This window comes from Zootoca vivipara, chromosome 13 (assembly GCF_963506605.1).
Source record: "Zootoca vivipara chromosome 13, rZooViv1.1, whole genome shotgun sequence".
NCBI lineage: Eukaryota > Metazoa > Chordata > Lepidosauria > Squamata > Lacertidae > Zootoca > Zootoca vivipara.
This window is the reverse complement of record NC_083288.1, coordinates 32,989,862-33,014,897: the sequence shown is the minus strand read 5'-3', so window position 1 is coordinate 33,014,897 and position 25,036 is coordinate 32,989,862. Positions and strand designations below refer to the sequence as shown.

The window sequence follows — 25,036 nt, the reverse complement described above, 5'->3', positions numbered from 1 at the left end:
ATATTATGCTTTGTTCCTCAGAGTATAAATATAGACAATGAAATTAAATAAATAAATAAATAAATAATATTGGTGGTAGTAAAAATCCTGAGTTAAACCACTGGGCAGAGATCACACTTCATACCAATTCATAACTGTTAGCGATGGTTTCTAAAACCTCACAACCAGCACAATTATCCTCATCCTTCACCTGCCCCCGTCCTGCTTATTTTGGCCATATGGTATTAACATCTTCCCCAATGGAAAAAAGGCTGGAACTGCCCAAGTGCAACATGGTGGTTTTTTTAAAAAAAAATCCCTATTGCTCAAAGCTCTGCTGCCTGCCATTCCTTTCCTCACCCCACTCCTTGAAATATTAGTTGCTTCCCTTTAGATTTGAAAAATGCAACTGTAGTTTATAAGAAAGACTCTTCTTTGTGCTTTTGTAGACTGAATTCATTATTCCAAGTGATTTTATTTTTGTAGATAAGAGAAGAAAGTGTGGACTGGGTAGGAATTAATTGCCTTCATCTAGATTTGAAGGTTGCAACCGTAGCTTTTAAGGAAGGAGCTTTTCTGTGCTTTTGTAGATTCCAATTGATCCCCCCCCTGCCGCCGCCAAGAGAATAAGACAACAGTGAAAGGCTTAAAGGTATGTACAAATGTTCTACTGTATATACAGAAAGAAACATACACATAGTCCCTTTTGATGAGCAAACAACAGACTTTCTTTCTTTGATTCATTCTTTAGTTTTTCTTCCTTATTAGCTGCTCCCTGTTGTTCAACTGAGGCCTGAACACAATAATATAACATTTTGGGGAAAAGATGCAACCCAGCAGTCCAGCACCAGAGGCTAAAATAGAGAAGATCTCCACAGCAACCATGTATTTTCCTTTGGTGCTCAGGTAGGATGGAATAAAGGAGAGCCAAACACTGCAAAACACCAACATGCTGAAACTGATGAACTTGGCTTCATTGAAGCTGTCAGGTAATTTCCTGGCAAGGAAAGCAACAATTAAACTAATAATGGCCAGGAAGCCCATATAGCTCAGAGCACAGTAAAACATCACCACAGACCCCTCATTGCATTCTAGTATGATTTCTTTAGCTACTGAGTAACTGTCTATATCAGGAAATGGGGGAGAGGTTGCCAGCCACACAGTACAGATCCCAGCCTGGACAAAGGAGCAGGAAAGGACAATGGTGTTGGCCAGTCCCTTCCCCACCCATCTCCTCATCCTGGATCCAGGTTTGGTGGCCATGAAAGCCAGAACCACAGTGGTGGTTTTTGCCAATACACAAGAAACAGCCACTGAGAAGATGATGCCAAAAGCGGTTTGTCGCAGGAGACAGGTCACCTTCTCAGGTTGGCCAAGGAAGAGCAGTGCACAAAGGAAGCAGAGCAGGAGAGAAATGAGGAGAGTGTAGGTGAGGTTCCTGTTGTTTGCAATGACTATGGGAGTGTCATGGTGCTTCATAAATGTACCCAGCACCAGAGCTGTGATCAGAGAAAATGAAAGCGCCAAGCAGACTAAACTGATGCCCAAAGGTTCTTCATGAGACAAGAAGCTTACATCCTTGGGAAGACATGCATCTCGGTTCTTGCTTGGATAGTCTTTGTCTGAGCATTTATCACAGTCACTCATATCTGGAAAAAAGAAAGGTACAGTCTCCAGCTCATACACATTCCATCAATCACATCAACATCCTTCATTATTATTATTTTTTTGCTCACTCAGAATATAAGGATCTCTCCCAACCAGAAAACATATTCTGTGCTCTCTCATCCTATGTAATTGGGCTAGGTGGTGGCCTAATTGGTAGAGAGAGCTACATGGTGCAGCATCTTGTGCTCTAAAGGCATCATTGTGATATTATTTGGGGCATGTTGAATTTTTCATCTTTCAAATGCCGAAATGAGGGGTGCTCAAAAGCTGTAACATGACTTGGGAATTCAAGAGATATTTTGGTTAAGTTAATATTCCCATAGTAAAATGTTTGTAAAAATACATAAATTCATTAAAAATGACTTTCAAGTACTGTACTTGAAGTTATATTATATATTAATATTATATACAGAATTTATTTAATTTTATTATTATTTAGCATTATTTGACATATTCAGAAGGTGAAGTTAAAATTCTTTGATTTTCCCAAAGCATTTTATAAGCTTTTTATTCAAATGTAGACTTACGAAGCTAATTGTTGTCCAGTCACAAAGATAATAGCATATTTGAATTCCTGACACCTGAAAACTTATCTTTATTAACGAAACTTGTAAAATTAAGTTTCATTCCCTAAGATGACATGCCATAAGGTGCTATTAAATTGAATTTGGAGCTCTCGCATAAGAAAGTTCCACCTCAAAATGCACAGACATTTTACAGTAAGGAATGTGATTTGGAATTACACTAGAACATTTAAGATTTACATTTGCTTGATGCAAGCTTTTCTAATATTCCCACAAACTAAGCAGAATGAATCCACAACCAACAGCTAATTTTGCCTTGCAAACTCTGCTTATTGTGGACCCACTCACCGTGACCCCTCCTCACCTGTGAAGGTGAAATGACTGGACAGGACAATTGTCTGGGATTTAATTTTAGACACAACTTTATTGATTCCAGATGTAGGTTGGACTTTGCTTAGTGATAGGGTATATATCCCCCACACTCTCCCAGGTTGGTGAAGAAACCTCTATGGACCATCTGCTTCATGCCTTGGTTTGGGACATAGACTTCCAACTAGACCACTCTAACAGGGTATCCTGTTACAGTATCACACAGATCTTAGGTGGGGTTTGTGCATCACTTCACCCCCCCCCTTCCCCGGATGTTAGACTAGAAGGAGTCTACACAATGCCTTCCCTGCCAAAGTTGTGACTATTATTATGTTGTTGTTGTTGTTGTTGTTGTTGTTGTTGTTGTTTAGTCGTTTAGTCGTGTCCGACTCTTCGTGACCCCATGGACCAGAGCACGCAGGCAACTCCTGTCTTGCACTGCCCCCCGCAGCTTGTTCAAACTCATGTTTGTAGCTTCGAGAACACTGTCCAACCAGCTTGTCCTCTGTCGTCCCCTCCTCCTTGTGCCCTCCATCTTTCCCAACATCAGGGTCTTTTCCATGGAGTCTTCTCTTCTCATGAGGTGGCCAAAGTATTGGAGCCTCAGCTTCAGGATCTGTCCTTCCAGTGAGCACTCAGGGCTGATTTCCTTAAGAATGGATAGGTTTGATCTACTATTGCTATGGGGAAGGCAAAACCGGCAAAAGGGGCCAAATTCCTTCCTGGATCTGATTACGGGAAGCATAAGCCAATAAACACAGTTCCTTAGAAAGAAAAAAGATTAACAAAAGAACAAACCCACAGCATCAGTGAATAGGGTGGGCAGGAAGAGTGGTTCTTCAGCCGACTACAGTCCCTGAGGACTAACAGTTTAAAGCCCCACCCACTTGGTAAGACCAGGTGGCTGGAATTGAATGTCCAGATGATGGTATATCTCAAAAATCCAGAGTGGTGACCAGGGAGCTCCCTGATAGGTGGCCGCTTGACCCCAGCATTGCTCTCTAGGGATGTGGGCCTTTCATGATGGGCAACAACAGCTGCCCACCCCATGACTGCTTAATAAGACATTCTCTAACAAACGCCCTGTAAACATCAATGGAAGAAAAGTGGTACCTCGGGATACGAACACTTCGGGTTACCTATTTTCGGGTTATGAACGATTGTAACCCGGAAGTAACCCAAAGTACAGTAAAACCTCTCCTAGGCCTTGCCACGAATGCCTGGAGCCAAGCCCTGACATTTGCGGGGCTTGCGGAGGCTCCGCAACTGGGTTCCAGCCACGGGAGACCTCTGCAAATGCCTGGAGCCAAGCGCTGACATCTGTGGGGCCTGTGGAGGCTCCACGACTGGGCTCCAACCGCGGGAGGCCTCCGAGGCCTTCACAACAGCCCAGAGCCAGGCCCCGACATCCACAGGATGCCCAGCAGGTCACATCCCAGCCCCAAAGTTAGGTAAGGAACACTTACCTAGTGAAGACAAAGAGAAGCTGTTAAGAAACAAAGGTGAGCCTGGGCCAAAAAGCCCTTTACCAACCCTTGCCCCACCCCCAGCTGTAGCAAGATGGGTGGCACCTAGCCAGGTAAGCCCACCTACCCTGGGATTCTGCAAGGGATTTTGGGATTTGTTTATGTGAGTCTGCCCTGTGCCTTTGCTCTGCTTTGTGCCTTTGTTTGGGGGACTTCTGGGGGGTTCTGCCTTCTGTCATTGCTTTGGGGATCATGTAGAGCCCAGTTCAGCTTCCTGGGACTGCTGGTATGAAGAAAAGCAGCAAAGGCAAGAGAACTGTGATTTTTTTGCGTTTTGGTTTGTGTGACTTTATTTTTTTTTGGTTTTTTGAATGTGACTTGTTCTTCATTTCATGGGACTGACTTGTGACTTCGCTTTTGTAACTGAGGCTTGTGACTGTGTGGAACCCAGTTCAGCTACTGGGTGATTGTGTGACTGCAGAAATGGATAAAAACTATCATCAGTGCACATAAGAAAAAACATAAGAAAAAATCTAAAATACTGTCTTATTTATTTTATAGCACAGTACATTGATTATTGCCTTCATTTTATGGATCAATGGTCTCGTTAGACAATAAAATTCGTGTTAAATTGCTGTTTTAGGGGGTGTTTTTCATCGTCTGGAACGGATTAATCCACTTTCCATTACTTTCAATGGGAAAGTTTGCTTCAGGTTAAGAACGGACTTCCAGAACCAATTAAATACTTAACCTGAGGTACCACTGTACGGCTTCTGTATCCAAATTTCTGCATATTTCTCTTACCGTCCTGGTTTGAAATCTTTCCCTCTGGGCATGGGATGCAATCATAGCAGCAAAACTGTTCTCCTTCCTTCACTTTCTTCCTTGATCCTGCATGACAATTCTCAGTGCAGACAGAAAGAGGCCGAACCTAATCAGTAAATGGAGGAGAAAAATGAGAAAAATGAGTCTGGAACCAGTCAGGTTCTGGAGACCCTCCCTATGTTGCTAAAATATCACAGCATTTCAGTAAGCCCCGGATCACCTCTGCAGAGAGTAATTCATCATCATCCGTATTAAAACAATGAAAACATAGGAGATATTATACATACAATATTTTACCAGATCGCACCATATTACACCCCTTTAGGATTGAAAATGTGTGCAATTATATCCTGAGCAAATACATGAATTTACATCCAGTAAAAAAAGAAGAAGAGAATTTTGTAAGTTTTTCTGATTCTCAATTAAAATTTAATCTTTGACATCAAGGCAAATAGCAATTGCTCACTCAAGAATGAATCTCTTTTAAATTAGCTAACAATGTGACTCTACCTGATTAAACCATCCATGCCATGTTATGGCTTCTTCATGAAGGGTGAAGGCTTGGTCTGGAGGAGCCTCAGGATCCATCCTCCCAATGTTTACCCTATGAAAGGACTGGTTGGAGGAAATAACCCAGTTGATAACATCCAAGCTAGATATTACCTCCCAGTTCTGATTGAAGGACACCACGTCTCCAGCGCTGTTGTTAAATGAGACACCTCTCAGAAAATGATGGAGCTAGATTTAAAAGAGAGGAGGCAAGCATTTAGAAAAGGGTGGATCTGATTGCTTCAAAAAGAGATCTAGGGTAGGGGGCGGCCTCTGTCTGCAACATACATGTAGCCTATTTGCGGTTCACATATGGCCTGCAGTGTTCCCTATACTCCACTCTCCATTAGCACTGCATGTAGGCTTAGATGTGTGTGTCTTGAAATCCTGTTGGTTTTAACTGGTGTGGAGTGGTGGGGGAGGGGTGTGGCTTCAGCCCCAAAGGGTCCATGTTCAGTATTGAAGGCTTTTCAGTTGTTCCTCCCAAAGTGCATACCTACCAAATGTTCTGCATGCCACCTTTAGGCTTATATTGTAGCCAATGAAAGGCTTTCTGAAAGACTAATTGTATTTCAAGTGGTTGGCTTTCTTATAGTGAATGAGATCGTATTTGTAATTGGGCTGATATTGAGAAAAGAAATGAAAAGGTGTGTGAATAGGTAAACAACCTTGGAGTAAATAAACATCTCTCTGTGTATCTGTGCATGAGTGTATTTATGTGGAATACAAGAGAGAAGGCACAATAGATACGTTCATGCATTAGGACTGAGGGAGTGCAAACAGAGATGCTACAAAAATCAGCAGAATTGCCAGTATACAGTATTTACTGTGCATACAGAACAAGGAGCCTTGTGCAAAATTTGAAAAACTCTCAAATCAAGTGTCTGTGTTTTAGATACTGTTACAGAACAATGCAGTTGCATATCTGGAAAGTATACGTAAAATGTCAGGTCTCTCTCCCATCACACACACACACACACACACACACACGAGACAAGTCTCCGGCATTTAATTATTTCAGATTTATTGCTCCATTAACAACTCCGGATAGAGCTCAGATAATTCAGTCCTCACTGGACCTTCCAGGTGCTGAGACTGAGCGCCACCCTTTCCTGCCCCAACAGGAAAGCCTCCACTTTTTCTTTCTCCCCTTCCACCTCCTTTCAGCTAGCTTTGTTTGCCTTCGAATTTTGGGAGATTCTGCTTTCCTTATCTCTTCTGCTTCTGTGTCATTATCAGAATTTTCTGGCTGCCTATTTCCACACTGTCCTTTGTGCACAAAGGTCAGATCACTCCTGCTTCCTGCTTCCTGCTTCTTCCCTCTCCCTTTGGAATTCCTCACTGCCTCCCCCTTGCCTCTCTGTGTCTGCTATGTTGCTGCCTGTCAGAGAGGGACTTACTCTGACATAAAGGAAAGAAGAAAAAATTGTGAAGTTAAACACACAATATATCACCTCTTGCAACTTAAGGATTTCTTGCCCCTTACCTGCCAAAACTGCTGCTTCTGAAGCTTCTCTCTCCTTCCATCCACCATTCCTGGGTATCTGAGTCTTCGTAAGAACATGGCATGCAATGCATGGGCAACAGCATGGACAGCATTGTAGATGCTGTAGCTTAGACCTTGCACTTCCATTTCAAAGAGAGATGCAGGAAGGTTCTCTAAATTCTCCATTCCTGTGCAGATATCCCCCATCACATCATCCAGAACACGATGTGGGAATACGCAGCCAAAGGCATGTTGCCAGAAATCCCAGATGAAATCATCACCTTCTGCATTGAAAGGGTTCCTCTCCTCAACATATTGATGAAATCCAGGTAGATTATTGGAATGAATTCTGAAGGATATGCCACCATTGAATATTTCTGCATCCCAATCTCGTTGAAATGCCAATGAAATGAACTCAAATTGGGCTGTAAATATCCATACTTTACCTTTTACATTTGTTTTCATGCTCCCAAGCATTGATAGATATGGAAGCCATCTCAAAAATATAGTGGTAGAAGCTTCTCCATAGGCCACCACAACATTGGCTTTGTTACCCATCACTCTATCATGTATTTTTGCCCCCTGTTGCATCAGGGTGAGTCCTTCAGTGAGAAAACTAAATTTGGGGATTGTTTCTAGAAAGGCAAAACAAATACCTCTGTCTGAAAACATTGGGAGCACATTTTGTACAAATCTTTCTCCACTGTCATTGTCAACCACAGTGAGCCCAATCCAAGTCCACCTGAAATGTCGAAGCAAAGAAAGAATCCCTGCAAACTGGTGGCTTTCTTGGGGGGACATCTGGTAGAAGGGAAGTCCTGGGGTTTTATCATTCATCACTGGAGCTGGGCCATATATGAGCTAAAGAGAGGGGTGTTGGGAAGAAGAAGAAGAAAGCCTAGCATTTTTATGCATGGTGAAATGCACTTGGTATGTGCATTGGGTCATCCATATAAATACTACATCCTTAACATCAGGAAACATTTCATATCGCAGCCTTACAACCTGAGTTACCAATAATGAAATTACAGATCAAGGGAGGATATTTTTATCAATACTGAAAGGGAGAGCAAAGGAAAAAAGGCACTAATTCCATTCACGCAAGGATCTCCATCTGCATCACCAACCACTCAGTTTCTTTTTAAAGCTAATCACAATATATTTAATTGATTGACTGGCATAACATCTAATTCTACCTTTGTTCGAACCAGCTTAATTAGGTTTTGAACTTTATTGTGTTGCTTCAATGAAAACCATGCTATGCTTCATAAAGTAGGTCCCCAGCTCCTGCCTACAGATGGTCAGTTTATCAGAGGCTCTGTGATTCATCAGAGATGCTATCTATTATTTAAATTTATGGTTGCCCACAAAAATGTGGTGTCCTTATTCAGTTCTAATCTATCAAAACCATGTTTCTGTTGTAGGCTTGTTTGCTTGTGAATGAACTGCTCTCGGTCTGCAAAAAACATGCAGAAGAAAGAAGGAAAAGGAAACAACAATTTTTGTATACAAACAGAATGACACAAGCTGGAAGAAAAATAATAATAATAATGAAAGCATTTTCATATACCACTCAGAAACAGGCATATGTGTCCTACCTGTGGAATCTTAAAAATATCCAAGATCGATGCCACATGAAGGGAGATCTGGGAGTCGAGACCCCCAATGACAGCTGTCAGATTATTCTGTGTATCACATATATAGTTGGGGAGAAATTTCTCCAGTGTAGATAAAAGTAGCATTGTGGCATGATATGTCTTAATTGCATTGATATAGCTGTCATAGATGCGGAAGCCCAAGGTGGTGTTTGGTAAGATGTTAGGGTTTTCATTGATCTCCTTGACAGCAAATGCCAAGGCCAGGATGTGCTGGTAACCCTTAGGCACCACGCTGGAACAAGAGTTGCATTCCTGATCAGAAGAATATCACACAGTTACAACAATATTTATAGATACAGAATTGTTAGGCTGAAATCCCATGCATTGTTACCTTGGAATAAGCTGGTCCCCCCCCCCAAAAAAATCCCACTACCACAGTGGGGATTACTTTCTCTTCTGCTTTTTGCTGAATGACAATATTCTCAAATAAGTGTGCAATATTCAAAGTTCCAACGATATTTATTAATTAATGAAATCTATATCCCACCCTTCCTCCCAAGTGAGCCCCAGGTAATAAAGCATTTAAAATATCTGAATGCATTTCCAATAAACATGTAGACCATCCAAAAAATGCTCACACCAGAATCTCACAGAGTTCATTGATCTTCCTGAAGTCATTGAAGTTTTCTCCCTTGTACGTAGATATAGAACTGTAAGACTACAATCCCACAGACTCTCACAGAGGAATAAACTGCCTCTCTCCAAAAAACCCACCATAGTGGGTTTTCTTTCCCTTCTGCTTTTTGCTTAATGGCTATGATGCTTTGAATTTTATTACAGTTATCTCATTCAGATACTATGTGTTCTGAGGCAGTCTTTAGCTTAAGTTAGCTTCAAGAAAAAAAAGTATATAATGCCAACTTGAGAACACACCATAGGCTGTACTTTCTCAGTGAGATTCCTTTTAAAGAATGTGTGTCAAAATGAACAGAATAAGGGAGCTATTTCATACCTTTGATCTTCTCATACTATTTGAACTATACATTTAATCCAGTACATTCTTTTACTGCACTACAACATTTATCACCAGGAATGTCAGGAGGTAAATTCAATATGGTACGTGTTGTGTATTGAGTCAAAGGATTTTATCTCTGTATTATTATTGTCTGTATTTGCATTAGGATAAAGTAACTGCCTTTTGGTTCCAGAGGGTACAGCTACTATTGGTTCATTTAAGCTGCTTTATTTGGATCCTCTGTCTTATTGGTTTCCTCCAAAAGGCAGCACTGTGATTGCTTGATATTGTTCCCTCCAAAATGTATTCCTTTCTAGCTAGTTCCCTGTCCCTATAAATATAGCCTTCCTGCCCTCAGAGTCAGTCTTGTTCACTTTAATAAAGAGCTGTTACTAGAGAACTGTCTCCAGCATATTATGTCAAGAGAGCTGAAATCACAAACCCCACGTCACAACAGTACAGTGTTTAGGGCATAGGACTAGAGAGTGAAGGGCCAGTTTCAAATCCTCGCTCAAACTTCAAACCATTGGACTATCAGTTTTTCAAAGGCCATATTCAAACCATAAATTTATAGCACTATGATGCCACTTTAAGATGTATTGGCTTCTACAAAGAATTCTGGAAGCTGCTAGTTGTCAAATGTAGTGAGCAATTTCTCTTCTAAGAGAAAATTGTAGCTGTTAGGGGAATGGGGTCTATGAAAACTGCTGAACAATGAAACCAGATATGCCAGAATGGAAATAGAAAGAGGACAGAAGATGATTATAAAAACAAAGAGGAACTTGATATAAAGAGAAAGTAGTGAGAGAAAGAACCGATAGGAAGACAACAAAGATTGTGTGCATAAATAAACATATATTTAAAAAGAAAAATTATTGAATATCCCCGTGGAGATTCCCTTGGTTATGTTAACTGCTTCTGCAGCCTGAGTGAAGAAAAGCACAGTCTTTGCTTTTCTCTACTCAGATATATCCCCTTTAAATAAATGGAAATATTAAATGAAACAGACAGAAAATAAGTTCTTACACAAGCTCTTCAGGCAATGCAGATAGGGGTTCTTCAGTGAAATTTGCTGAACTGAAAATAAAGGAACCATGAGAAACTATGCTACCAATGATGAAATCTCCTGGCTGATTATACATGTGAAGTGGGCGTTGTGGATAGTGAACCCTGCACTTAAAAATATGAGACTCCAATGCCATGTGAGGAAACAGAGCCAGCAGCAAAACCACTAAAACCACCATCTTCAATGCATGGGGCAAATTTTCAATCTAAACACAGATTCCTCTGTTGTTTGCTACTGTACAATCATTAGAGTTTCTGTGATGAGAACTTCTTGCCTCAATGACAGTTCATTCTCTTCAAAGCCCTGAGCTTCAGGGTCAATTGTGCAAAGAATCAGAGATCACAACAGATGGTTGTCCTTGGTCCCCAGCCCCCCTGGCTGTAAATGGTGGCGGACATATTTGTATACTCTTCAGTGTCTTTGCAATTTGTTTTGTTCATGGCAACTGAAATTCTACAGTGGGCTGGATAAGCACTAAAATTGGTGCTTTTCAGAATTAATGAATGAGGAAATCTCCTGTTCAGATCTGGGGATTTTCCCTGGGAATTGCTATGGAAAACATGTTTGTCCACATACATTCATAGATGCCATACCAATTGAAGCTGGAAAAAGGCACTGCAACCCACCAGGGTCACTAGGGCCCCTAATGATTAATCCAAGAGTATCCCCAAGCTATGCACCTGCTCCTTTAGAGGGAGTGTAGCCTCATCCAGGGCAAGCAGTGGGCTTGTCCTTTGGATACAGGAACCAACTATGCATGGAACACCTGTCTTCCCAAGATTCAGTTTATTGGCCGTCATCCAGATCGCCACTGACTTTGGACACTGGCCCAGACAATCCTGAGCTAAATGAACCAACAAGGCAGCTGTTTATGCTCCAAATGCAGCCCACAGGTCATGAATGAAAGCCTGCAAGGTGTTAAAATAAGGGAGTGGCTGTATCAAAATCCCATGGAAAATTAGGGGTTTGAAATCCTTATTGCACAAACAGCTCCTGAGTTAAGAAATGGAATGAGGCAGCTGAGCAAAGTGGGTTCTTTCCAAACATCTCAAACCCACACAAGGATCTCTGAAGCATTTCAAGTCAATTTCTTTTTAAAAGAAAAACCTTTCTAGGTCAGGTTTATCATAATTTAATTTGGATATGACTGAAGAATAACCGGTGAAAACTAAATCCTAATAAACAGAAGCTGAATGTTTGGGGGTAGGGGAATAAAAATTCAAATAACAAACACATTGTTTTATAATATGTTTAATATATAGAAAGCATAAAGGAATCAGTAAGTAACAGACACTCTCCTATCAAATCATCTTTGCGCTTCATTTCTGTGACTTTTCATACCAAGTGTGAAGGACCCAATTGTTCAGCTGACAATTAAAAAAAGGCCCAAGCTTGTTTTTCCATCATAAGGCTGCTCCTGCCTTATGCTTTTGCCACTTTGAAAGTTCTTCCGGCTAGGAAGTTATTATCAATGGTTAGGCGAGTGTGCTGAATTCACAGATAAAACCAGGCCACAGTTAAAGCAAACCCCAAAATCATCAGCAACATCGTCATGCTTCAGATTGTGGTTTTTTGGTAGTAAAAAATCCTGCTCATTTTGGCTATACAGTGGTACCCCGGTTTACGAACAGTCTTGTTTACGAACTATTTGGTTTACGAACTCTACAAAACCAGAAGTAGTGTTCCGGTTTGCGAACTTTACCTTGGTCTACGAATGGTCTACAAACAGAATCCGAATGGTGGAAGGGCACCCGCAGTGGCATGTCTCATTAGGGAAAACACGCCTCAGTTTAAGAAAGGATTTGATTTAAGAATGGAGTTCAGGAACCGATTAGGTTCGTAAACTGAGATACCACTTTAAATATTCCCCTACTGGAAAAATGCATGCACACCCCAAGTGCAACATGGAACTCTTTGAAATCCTTATTGCACAAAGCTCTGCTGCCTGCCATTCCTTCCCTCCTTCTCTGCCCCCCAACCTGTGTCACTGGAGCTGCAAATTGTTTCCAAGCTGTCACCTCTGACATTGATTCTTGACCAGAGGAGCAGTTGCTAACCTGAAATGATTCCTGCCACCCACTAGAGCAGGAAGAGACAGGAGGAGAAAGGCTTAGAATCATATAGTCATAGAACTGTAATGTTGGGATGTCCGAGGGTCCCCTACTCCAACGCTATGCAATTTAGGAATCTCACCAAAGCATGCTTTCCAAGGTCTCACGAGACCTTTGACCCTGACTTCTGGTGGCACCTCAAGTCAAGTTTCAAAGCCAGGGGCTGTGCATGATGCCACGGCATCACATCATAGTATGACATCATGATGACATGCTCACTGGGCACCCATAACTTGGGGCCCAGGTCGCCTCCCCTAACAGATGGCCACCCAACCTCTGCTTTAAAATCTATGAAGGAAAGTTCAGAACCCCCAAGGGAGTCCCTTCCACTGTCTAACAGTTCTTACTGTCAGAATGTTCATCTTGTACATTTGTTGCAATCTCCTTTCTTGTAGCTTGAATCCACTGGTTTGAACCCTACTCCCAGGAGCAGGAGAAACCAAGCTTGCTCCATTTCCATGTCACAGCCCTTTAGATATTTAAAAACTTGGAGTTTGTTTTCCATTCTTGATCTACTCCCTACAGATCCAATGCTACTGACAGTGGATTAGTATGCCCATAACCCACTCGCTACCTTCCAAGAAAATGATCCCAAGGAAAGGGAATTGCAGTCTGGAAAAGGCAACTTGAGAGAAAGGATTAGGAAGTACTTGAAATTCACTAAAGGGACACAAGGAAGCAACTAGAGGGAATGAACCAAGGTTTCAGTAATCTCTATGCTAATGCACAGAGTATGGGAAACAAGTCAGAGGAATTGGAGCTATTAATACAAAATGACAAATATGACCTAGTAGGAATTACTGAAACATGGTAAGATGATGTGGTCGAAAGAAAATCAGAACAATATGTTCGACACCAACTTGGCCTTTTCTTACTCCTTAGCCTTTTTTTCTCCCAAAGATACCCTGCAGGTAACAGAGGTTTAATTTCAGAGTTTTCCTTCTTCTAGATGAGTGGCTTTCCCAGGTTGATTAGCCCCATGACCATTGGACTGAATAATGGTTTCATCAGCTCAATCCACTGCAGCCTATCCTAACTCCCCAAGGTTTTGAGGCCCATTCGCTACCATCAAGTACCATCACCTTTGGACCCAGCTAGTCCAAGCCACTCCCGGGGTGTGGCCGCTCTCACATGCTGGCAGCTTCTAGAAGCCATTGGTGAGAGCTGAGTGCAGGGTGGGGACCAAAGGTGGATAAACTATGCCAGTAGGTACACGACGTGTCCCTGACCAGAGGCACCCCCCCTCCCCTAACACCCCATTCGCTTCCCAATAAACTTACTCTTTTCCCTGTGGAGGAATGGGTTTTCAGTTCAGTGTTTTTTCAATTGCCTTAACACCACAATTCTATGCATTTTCAGACAGAGTTGGATGTTATTGAATTCAAGGGAAGATATTCTCAAATAAGTGTGTATAAGTTTGCAGCCCCTGTAGGTGTACTTTGACTGCCATTCTAGGACTGATCACTGCAATGACACAGTAAATAGGAAGGGGGGGAGTTCTTCAGGTAATTCCTGTGGGGCTTCTTTAGTGAAGGTTGTTGGAATGCAGATGAAGACACATGAGAAGCAATGTCACTATAATACATTCACTTCCTTCTCTGGGGCATTGCATTTTTTAAAATAAAAAATGTGTTTATTTAAGCAAGAACATATACTTCAATAACACACAAGAAGAAAGAAACAAAGAACAAAAATACAGAAAGGAAATGAATGGACACTTGCATTTTGGGTTCAGATCATAGCTGCCAAGTTTTCCCTTTTCTCGTGAGGAAGCCTATTCAGCATAAGGAAAAATCCCTTAAAAAAGGGGATAACTTGGCAGCTATGGTTCAGATTGGAGTTAATGCATGGTAAAATTATCAGGGTATAATATCACCTGAAGATTATCTTAAAAATAGATAACTGAACATTTGGGAAAATTAATTTTTTAGGCATCTCATATAATGGGGTCAATATAATACAACAAATTATTATAGGAAATCCTGTTTAATTGCTGTGTTTATCATATTTTTTTGAAAATTGTTTTTATTCTTGTAGGTAAAAGAAGAGAATATGGACTGGGTAGGAATCAGTTGCATCCATATAGATCTGAAAATTGCAAGTGCAATCTGCGGTTTCGTAGATTGGATTCATTCTTCCAAGTGATTTCCCCCCAACTATGCAGAATTAGACAACAGTGAAATGTGTATAAGGCTTAACAGGCATGCACACATATTCTCCTGTATCGGCAGAAAGAAACATACACATACTCCCTTTTGATTTGCAAAGGCCTTCCTTCCTTCCTTCCTTCCTTCCTTCCTTCCTTCCTTCCTTCCTTTCATTTTACTTCCTTATTAGCTGCTCCCTGTTGTTCAACTGAGGTCTGAACACAATAATATAACATTTGGGGGAAAAGATGCAACCCAGCAGTCCAGCACCAGAGGCTAAGATAGAGAAGATCTCCACAGCAACCATGTATTTTCCCTTGGTGCTCAGGTAGGAGGGAATAAAGGATAGCCAAACACTGCAAAAGACCAACATACTGAAACTGATGAATTTGGCTTCATTGAAGCTGTCAGGTAATTTCCTGGCAAGGAAAGCGGCAATACAACTAATAATTGCCAGGAAGCCCATATAGCTCAGAACAACGTAAAACATCATCACTGACCCCTCATTGCATTCTAGTATAATTTCTTTAGACACCGAGTAACTGTCTACATCTGGAAATGGGGGAAAGGTTGCCAGCCACACCGTACAGATCCCTGCCTGGACAAAGGAGCAGGAAAGAACTATGGTGTTGGCCAATCTCTTCCCCACCCATCTCCTCATCCTGGATCCAGGTTTGGTGGCCATGAAAGCCAGAACCACAGTGATGGTTTTTGCCAATACACAAGAAACAGCCACTGAGAAGATGATGCCAAAAGTGGTTTGTCGTAGGTGACATGTCACCTTCTGAGGTTGGCCAATGAAGAGCAGTGCACAAAGGAAGCAGAGCAGGAGAGAAAGGAGGAGAGTGTAGGTGAGGGTCCTGTTGTTTGCAATGACAATTGGAGTGTCATGGTGCTTCATAAATGTACCCAGCACCAGAGCTGTGATCAGAGAAAATGAAAGCGAAAAGCAGACTAAACTGATGCCCAAAGGTTCTTCATAAGACAAGAAGCTTATATCCTTGGGAAGACATGCATCTCGGTTCTTGCTTGGATAGTCTTTGTCTGAGCATTTATCACAGTCACTCATATCTGGAAAAAAGAAAGACACAGTCCCCAATTCATATATAATTCCATCACAATATAAGCCTCTCTTTAAGCCAGAATATACATTATGTGTTCTTTGATCTTATGTCGTGGTGGAGGCCTAATTGGTGTAGAGCTACATGGGGCTGAAGCAGAATCTTGTGCTGCAAGGGTATCCATATGGTATTATACAGTGTGTTGTATTTCAAATATGAGGGGTGCATGAAAGTTGTAATATGACTTAGGAATTGAAAAAACCATTTGGTTAAGATGATTTAGTTTTGCATGGTAAGTAAAATACAGTGGTACCTCGGGTTACAGACGCTTCAGGTTACAGATGCTTCAGGATACAGACTCCGCTAACCAATAAATAATTCTTTGGGTTAAGAACTTTGCTTCGGGATGGGAACAGAAATCATGCGGTGGCAATGGGAGGCCCCATTAGCTAAAGTGGTACATTAGCTAAATAACAGTTTCAGGTTAAGAACGGACCTCCGGAACAGATTAAGTTCTTAACCCAAGGTACCACTGTATGTGTAAAAATGCAGGACGTCATTAAAAGTGAATTCCAATTACTTGTAGTTATATTATATATTAATATTATATTTTTTATTATTATTTAGCATCACGTGACATTTTGAGAAGATAAAATAAAACTTCTTTGGCTTTGCAAGAGCCATTTATGTACTTTTCAATCAAATGTAGACTTAGCAAACTAAATCACAAAGATAAGAGCAGATTTGAATTCCTCACATCAAAATTTTTGTTTCATTGCATAAGATGACATGTCCTAATGTGCTATGGCAGATATCATCAGAAAGGCATGCTAAATTCATCCCATATTTGTGAAAGAGCAATGGTATCTGGTGAGGCAGATACTTAGGCAAAATGGACCCTGTCCTGAATGGTGGTCAAGTGGGAGAGATCTCAAGGGAAATGATGACGTACTGGCTGAATACATATGGTTACTGAATATAAATGGTACATACAGACTGCCATTGTTTGGTTGTGGGATTAAATCACATATGTGCAAATTCAGGTTCTGCCATTAAAGTGGATTTGGAGCTCTTGTACAAGAAGCCCCCGGCTCAAAAAGCACAGACTTATAACAATAAGGAAATTGATTGGGAAGTACACTGGAACATTTAATATTGCATTTACTTGATGCAACCTTTTCTAACATCCACACAAACTAAGCAGAATGAGTACACAATAAACAGCTGTGTTTGTCTAGCAAACGGGTAGGCAAACTAAGGCCCAGGGGCGGGATCTGGCCCAATCGCCTTCTAAATCTGGCCCACAGACGGTCCGGGAATCAGCATGTTTTTATATGAATAAAATGTGTGCTTTTTTTTTTTTTAAAAAATCATCTCTGGGTTATTTGTGGGGCATAGGAATTCATTCATTTTTCCTCCAAAATATGCAGGTGAAACTTGGAAAATTAGAATATCATTGAAAAGTGCATTTATTTCAGTAATGCAGCTTACTATTTTTTATTTTTTCATTTAATTTTTACAAATACTTAATTTTCATTTAATTTTTACAAATACAGTGGTACCTCGGTTTATGAACACAACTGGTTCCGGAAGTCTGTTCATAAACTGAAGCGTTCATAAACTGAAGCGAACTTTCCCATTGAAAGTAATGGAAAGTGAATTAATCTGTTCCAGACGGTCCGCGGAGTAAGCATTCATAAACTGAAGCAAACTTTCCCATTGAAAGTAATGGAAAGTGGATTAATCCGTTCCAGATGGGTCCGCGGAGTACTTAAACTGAAGCGTTCATAAACTGAAGCATGGGTGTAATTGGTTCCGGAAGTCTGTTCATAAACTGAAGCGTTCATAAACTGAAGCAAACTTTCCCATTGAAAGTAATGAAAAATGAATTAATCCGTTCCAGATGGGTCCGCAGCGTTCATAAACCGAAAATTCATAAACCGAGGTGTTCATAAACCGAGGTTCCACTGTACTTATTTCCACAGAAATAAAACAAATAGTTACAATAATACAAAAATAAACATTGCTATTACATTTCATTAATTACAGTTCATTTAAAATTAACCCGCCTAATGACAAATAATTACAATTACAACAAATAAAGGCTTGGCATATCTTGCTTTGCATGTCATGCATTTATCTCATATATTGGTTTCACCTTTTAAGTTGCGTTACTGAAATAAATGCACTTTTCGATGATATTCAAATTTTCCAAGTTTCACTGTAGTCCGGCCCCCCACAAGGTCTGAGGGACAGTGGTTCAGCTCCCTGCTGAAAAAGTTTTCTGACCTCCTCCTCTAGCACATTCAGCTTTTTTAAAAAAAACAAACAAACACACTCCTTATAAACATTGTGCACACAAATCAGGATGAAGGCTCCATGAAGAGATTGTATGGAAGTGATCTGAGGAGTGCTTGGACAAGTTAGTCATGGCTAAATGGACAAGTTAGTCATGGCTTAATTTGTCCCATTCCCGTTAAAGGAAGCTCAGTGGAAATGCTGCATCTGGATCCAAATTTCTCTTAAGGTAGAGAAAAGAGAAATTTCTCTTAAGGTAGGCTTCCGGTTCCAGTCTGCCTTAATGGAGGCAGTTCCCATGACAACGGGAGATGGTTGGCAAAGGAAAAGCAAGGATGATTGAGGGTAATTATCCTTGTAAGTTCCCCTCAGGGACAGGAGGGAACGGGCTTCACTCGCAATTTGTATTGGTACCTGGCTCTCGCTCCAGCATGGAATGTGGAGGCAGGGAGGCACTGAGTGCAAAAGCACTTCACCTGTCGTACACCCTCCTACACTGCCATTAAGAAGCAGAGGTTCTCCTGTTAATTAGAGCTTAATTTGGACTAAAGTACAGGGGCATGCTAGAAGAGATGAGATCACAAACTGCGGAACAGAACCAGCTGCAAAGTCATTAAGGTTTGAATTTGGTGCAAAAGACGGTGGGAGGTGGAGGGGAGCCTACAGTTTCTTCGCTACATTTATGATTCAGCAACCATCGTTTGGATGTTAGTTAAAATTAAATTCGTGCAAGTAAGGGAAGAAATTGGATAATAGATATGGAATATAACATCAAACGGAACTGAGTTTGTAAAAAAGGGGGGGGGAAGGGAAGGAAGTGCTATTTTGAAAAGGTTTACAATGGAAACTTAGAGCTGACTCGTCCTCATCCTTTGTTATTGACAGAGTGAACTGAATAACGGACTTGGAATTTAATTTAATTGGAAGAAAAAAATGATCATTTATCTTCAGTTGGAGGAAAGAAGGAAAGGTGTCTGTGAACTTAAGGTTCATTAATGAGTCACCTGCAGTTTGACAGACCAGGCTGAGAGGAAAAATGGTGAGAACAGGTTATTTATTGAGACAGGGTGACTTTTGCAGCTGCTGTCAAAGTTGCAAAACAACAAAGCATGGGAAAGAGTGAGGGAGAAATTTCCGGAACAACAGTGGGATATCAGCTGCACCCAAGGCATGACGGATAAGAAGCAACAACCAGGAGAAAGAAAGAGAAATACCTTGCAAGGACAGGAAGAAACACCACAGACAGAATAATTGCGACACACAAGGATATAGTTTGAGTTCCACACTTTTTATAAATCATTTTATGTGTCAACATGAACAGAAGTTATTAATAGGTGGCCGCTTGACCCCAGCATTGCTCTCTAGGGATGTGGGCCTGTCACAATGGGCCATAACAGCTGCCCACCCCCTGACTGCTTAATAAGACATTCTCTAACATACATCCTTTAAACATCAATGGAAGTACTGCTTCTGTACCCAAATTTCTGCATATTTCTCTTACCTTCCTGGTTTGAAATCTTTCCCTCTGGGCATGGGATGCAATCATAGCAGCAAAACGGTTCCCCTTCCTTCACTTTCTTCCTTGATCCTGCATGACAATTCTCAGTACAGACAGAAAGAGGCCGAACCTGATCAGAAAAAGAAGCAGAAGCATGATATTTATGAGAATAATGAGTCTGGAATCAGTCAGGTTCTGGGGAACTTCTCTATGTTACTAAGACGTCACAGCATTTCAATAAGGGGTTAATCAGCTTTGCATAGAGTGGATTCATATCTGTTTCAAAACAGTGAATAAATAGCAGATATCATAGATATTTTTAGAGATCACACAACATTACAGTGCATTTGGGAAGAAAATGATAAACACATACACATCCTAGACAAATACATTAATTTACATCTAGTAAAAAAATGAGATCTTTTCATAAGATTTTTTTCTGATTCTCAAGTGTACTTTATTTTAGACATCAAGGCAAATAATCATTTAAGAATGAATTTCTTTTGAATTAGCTAACAACGTGACTCTACCTGGTTAAACCACCTGGGCCATGTTATGGCATCTTCATGAAGGGTGAAGGCTTGGTCTGGAGGAGCCTCAGGATCCATCCTCCCAACTTTTACCCTATGAAAGGACTGGTTGGAGGAAATAATCCAGTTGATAATGTCCAGACTAGATATTACCTCCCCGTTCTGATTGAAGGACACTGTGTCTCCAGCACTGTTGTTAAACGAGACACCTCTCAGAAAATGGTGGAGCTAGATTGAAAAGAGAGAAGGCAAGCATTTAGCAAAGGGTGGAGTTGAATGTTTCAAAAAGAGACCTAATGCAGAGAGGGGAGTCCCACAGCCTGCAACATACATGTAGCCTATTTGGGCTTCGTGGACGGCCTGCAATGTCCCCTTTTCTCCACTCCCCATTAGCATTGCATGAAGGCTTAGGTGTGTGTGTTTTGGAATTCTATTGGTATTAATATGGAGGAGGTGTGTGGCTTCAGCCCAAAATGGCGTAGGATCAGTAAGGATAGGCTTCAGGTAGAGACGGAATGCTTCTCAACTTTTCCTCCCAAAGTGCATTCCTATCAACAGGTATGCATGCCCCATTTAGTCTTGAAAAGAGCCTCATATTGCAGCCAATGAATGAGACAATAACTGTATATTGCGGTGATAGAAAAGAAATGAATGGGTGTATGTGTGAGTAGGTTAATAATCTAGGAGTAAATAAATGTCTTTCTGTGCTTCTGTGGCATGGAGAGTGTATATATGTGGGGGGGAAAGGGTGAGAGTGTACTGGACCATCAGCATACCTCAAAGGTTCATACCTGAACAGTTTTGAAGTACAAGAACTGAAGGAAGCTTCATCCTTCAAAGATTGCAGGCAGGGATGCTACACAGATCACCAGGGAAGGCAGGGAGGAGGAAATATTTGTTAGGGAACTTGAACACTAGATATTCACAAGCCACTTGTGGATTTCTTGCCCCTTACCTGCCAAAACTGCTGTTTCTGAAGCTTCTTTCTCCCTCCATTCACCATTTGTGATTGTTTGAGTATTGCTAAGGACATGGCATGTAAAGCATGGGCTATGGCAAAGACAGCATTGTAGATACTGTAGGTTTGACCGTGCACAGTCATTTCAAAGAGAGATGCAGGAAGGTTCTTTAAATTCTCAATTCCTGTGCAGATATGACCCATCACATCTCCCTGAACGCGATGTGGAAATAGACAGCCAAAGGCTTGTTGCCAGAAATCCCAAATGAAATCATCACCTTTTGCATTGAAAGGGTTTCGGTCCTCAACATACTGATGAAATCCTGGGAGATTATTGGAATGAATTCTGAAGATTATGGCACCATTGAATATTTCTGCATCCCAATCCCGTTGAAAGGCTAAGGAAATGAACTGAAATTGGGCTGTCGATATCCATACTTTACCTTTTACATTTGTTTTCGTGATCCCAAGCATTGATAGATATGGAAGCCATCTCAAAATCACAGTGCTAGAAGCTTCTGTGTAGGCCACCACAACATTGGCTTTGGTACCCATCACTCTATCATGTATTTTTGCCCCCTGTTGCATCATGGTGAGTCCTTCAGTGAGAAAACTAAATCTGGGAATTCTTTCCAAAAAGGCAAAACAAATACCTCTGTTAGAAAAGAATGGGAGCACATTTTGTACAAATCTTTCTCCACTGTCATTGTCAACCACAGCAACCCCAATCCACGTCCACTTGAAATGCAGAAGCAAAGAAAGAATCCCTGCAAACTGGTGGCCTTCTTGGGGGGCCATCTGGTAGAAAGGTAGTCCTGGGGTTTTATCATTCATCACTGGAGCCGGGCCATATATGAGCTAAAGAGAGGTGTGTTGGAAAGAGAGAGAGAGAGAGAGAGAGAGAGAGAGAGAGAGAGAGAGAGAGAGAGAGAGAGAGAGAGAACACCGTCCATTTATATAGGTAGCAGTGTTAAGCATGGTGAATTTCACTTGATATGAACATTTGAACATCCATATAAATAGTGCATCTTTAGCATCAGGAAACATTATCAGAGTCAGTTCTGATCAATCCTGAATTACAGAGCAATAGGATATACAGATAAGGATTCACATAAGGATCTCATTCTGCATCAGCAATTACCCGATTTCTTTTTAAAGCTATTCACAGTATTTTTAATTGAATGACTGGTATAGCATCTAATTCTCCCTCAGTTAAAACCAACTTAATTAGTTTTTGAACTTTATGGTTTTGCTTCAATGAAAGCCAGGCTCTGCTTTATACAGCATCAGGATCTGTTTGATAAAGTCATTCTCCAACAGATGAACAGCTAATAACAGGGCCTGTGATTCAGCAGAGGATGCTATCTATTTAAAAATCCATTAGGTAAAGGTAATGGGACCCCTGATGGGGTTGCAGCGCTCATCTCACGTTATTGGCCGAGGGAGCTGGTGTACAGTTTCCAGGTCATGTGGCCAGCATGACAAAGCCGCTTCTGGCAAACCAGAGCAGCACACGGAAACACCGTTTACCTTCTTGCTGTATTTATCTACTTACACTTTGACATGCTTTCGAACTGCTAGGCTGGCAGGAGCTGGGACCGAGCAACGGGAGCTCACCCCATTGCAGGGATTAGAACTGCCAACGTTCTGATCGGCAAGCCCTAGGCTCTGTGATTTAATCCACATCGCCACCCATGTCCCAATTTCAAATCCATAGCTTGCCTCAAAAATGTAGTGCTCATATTCAGTTCTAATCTATTAAAATCATGTTCCCGTTATAAGTTTCTTTGTTTTTCAGTTGTGAATTAACTGCCTTCAGTTTGCATAATACATGTAAAAGAAAGAAAGAAAAAGAATAATTTATCTGATTATTCCCAATAAACACATTTCTGTTTCTAAACAGCATAATACAAGCTGGAAGAAATAAAGAAAAAGTATGACTGGATTACTGAATTTCCATATTCCACTCAGAAGCATGCATAGGTGTCCTACCTGTGGAATCTTATAAATATCCAAGATAGTTGCCACATGAAGGGAGACCTGGGCATCAAGACCCCCAATGACAGCTGTCAGATTATTCTGCGTATCACATATATAGTTGGGGAGAAATTTCTCCAGTGTAGATAAAAGCAGCATTGTGGCATGATATGTCTTAATTGCATGGGCATAGCTGTCATAGATGTGGAAGCCCAAGGTGACATTTGGTAAGATGTGAGGGTTTCCATTGATCTCCTTGATTGCAAATGCCAATGTCAATATTTGCTGGTAACCCTTAGGCACCACGCTGGAACAACAATTGCATTCTTAATCTGAAAATATCTCACAGTTCCAACAAAATTTATTAATTAATGAAATTTATACCCCACCCTTCTTCCCAATTGACTGTAGCAGAGGAAACACTTAGGTAATAAAGCAATTAAAATATATATAAATGCAATTCCAATAGATCTGTAGGCCATCCAAAACATACCCACACAGAAGCTCCCACTGAGTTTGTTCAAGTTTTCTACCTTGTACATAGATACAGAATTGTAAGGCTGCAATATGATGCATTGTTACCTTGGAATAAGCTGCCCCCAACCCCCCTCCTCCACTACAATGGGGTTTTCTTTCTCTTCTGCTTTTTGCTTAATGACAGTGACACTCTGAATCTAATTACAGTATGCTATACATTCTGAGTGAGATTCCTATTCAAGTAAACTTTGTCCAAATGAACAGAATAAAGGATCTATTTCAAGCACAAAACTATGCTTTTAATCCAGTACATTACTCACTACAGTACAGTGTTTACCACCCATCATTTTTAAAAGACCTTTAACTGAAACAAATAAGGAGAAGGAAGTCAAAACAAGCAGGAATAGCAACTGATGATGGTGCCAATCATAAGTCACAAGAGTTCTACTTCATAGCTTAAGTAACATAAATACAATTATCAGTTGGCCCACAGAAGTACATTATTACTGAGTAATGGGAGGAAATTGACTGACTTGATGGAAAGTAAGGTAGTTTTATAATTTTGCTGGGAAGCCTCATCTGTGAGGAGCAATATTAAAAATGGTACAGCTATGAGAGCATTGGACTAGAAGGGGAAGGGCCAGTTTCAAATCTTTGCTCAGCCTTCAAACCATGGGGTGATCAGTCGCTCAAAGGCCATATTCAAACTGTACATTTATAGCACGAAGAATTATGGAAGCTGCTGTTTGTTAAGGTTAGTGTGAGCAATTTCATAGTCAATCCCTCTTTTCAGGGAACTCTGAAAATTGTAACTGTTAGGGGAACTACTCTCAGGAGTGTATATGAAAACTGAGCAACAAAATGAGTGGTGCCAGAATAGAAACAGGAAAGGGGGCACAAGTTGAGTAAAAAACAAAGAGGAACTTGGTGTAAAAAAAGAAAGTAGTGAGGACCGAAAGGAAGAGAACAAAGATTGTGTGCTTAAACAAACAAATCCTTAAAAAAAAACACACAAAAAAAATTTGCATTTCCCTGTGGAGATTCCTCTGGTTATCTGATCTTCTTCTGAAGAGATATCCCTTTTAGCTAAATGGAAATATTAAACGAAAATAAAAACAGACACAAAACAAGTTCTTACACAAGCTCTTCAGGCAATGCAGATAGAGGTTCTTCAGTGAAAGTTGCTGAACTGAAAACAAAGGCACCATGAGAAGGTATGTTACCAATAATGAAATCTCCTGGCTGATGATACACATGAAGTGGGCGTTGTGGATACTGAACCCTGCATTTAACAGCATGAGACTCCCTTGCCATGTGAGGAAACAAAGCGAGCAGCAAGACCACTACAACTACCATCCTCATTGCATGGGGCAAATCTTCAACTAAACACAGATTCCTTTGTTGTTTGCTACAGTACAATCATTAGAATCTCTG

The 25,036-nt window shown here is 40.9% G+C and overlaps 2 protein-coding genes across 2 annotated transcripts; both read right to left on the bottom strand.

Moving 5' to 3' along the window:
* Positions 1 to 726: 726 nt before the first annotated feature.
* Positions 727 to 4,925, bottom strand: LOC118094917 (vomeronasal type-2 receptor 26-like). The gene is made up of 2 exons (XM_035135699.2): positions 4,811 to 4,925; positions 727 to 1,628 (listed from the first exon to the last, which is right to left on the bottom strand). The coding sequence occupies exon 2, from the start codon at positions 1,624 to 1,626 to the stop codon at positions 727 to 729; it is 900 nt and encodes a 299-aa protein (XP_034991590.2). The 5' UTR covers positions 1,627 to 1,628; positions 4,811 to 4,925.
* Positions 4,926 to 14,978: 10,053 nt separating this feature from the next.
* LOC118095471 (vomeronasal type-2 receptor 26-like) lies at positions 14,979 to 24,958 on the bottom strand. Its single transcript, XM_060281235.1, has 5 exons — positions 24,741 to 24,958; positions 23,141 to 23,432; positions 20,191 to 20,418; positions 19,664 to 19,790; positions 14,979 to 15,874 (listed from the first exon to the last, which is right to left on the bottom strand). The coding sequence occupies exons 1-5, from the start codon at positions 24,956 to 24,958 to the stop codon at positions 14,979 to 14,981; spliced, it is 1,761 nt and encodes a 586-aa protein (XP_060137218.1).
* Positions 24,959 to 25,036: the final 78 nt, after the last annotated feature.

Bases quoted from the DNA above. Each gene is read 5' to 3' on its own strand.
- LOC118094917 (XM_035135699.2), bottom strand. From the start codon at position 1,626: ATGAGTGACTGTGATAAATGCTCAGACAAAGACTATCCAAGCAAGAAC.
- LOC118095471 (XM_060281235.1), bottom strand. From the start codon at position 24,958: ATGGTAGTTGTAGTGGTCTTGCTGCTCGCTTTGTTTCCTCACATGGCA. The intron at 23,433-24,740 runs GTAAGAACTTGT...TTGTTGTTCCAG, and splicing joins GCATTGCCTGAAGAGCTTGT to CGTGGTGCCTAAGGGTTACC. The intron at 19,791-20,190 runs GTAGAGTCACGT...TTTTCTGATCAG, and splicing joins GGCCCAGGTGGTTTAACCAG to GTTCGGCCTCTTTCTGTCTG.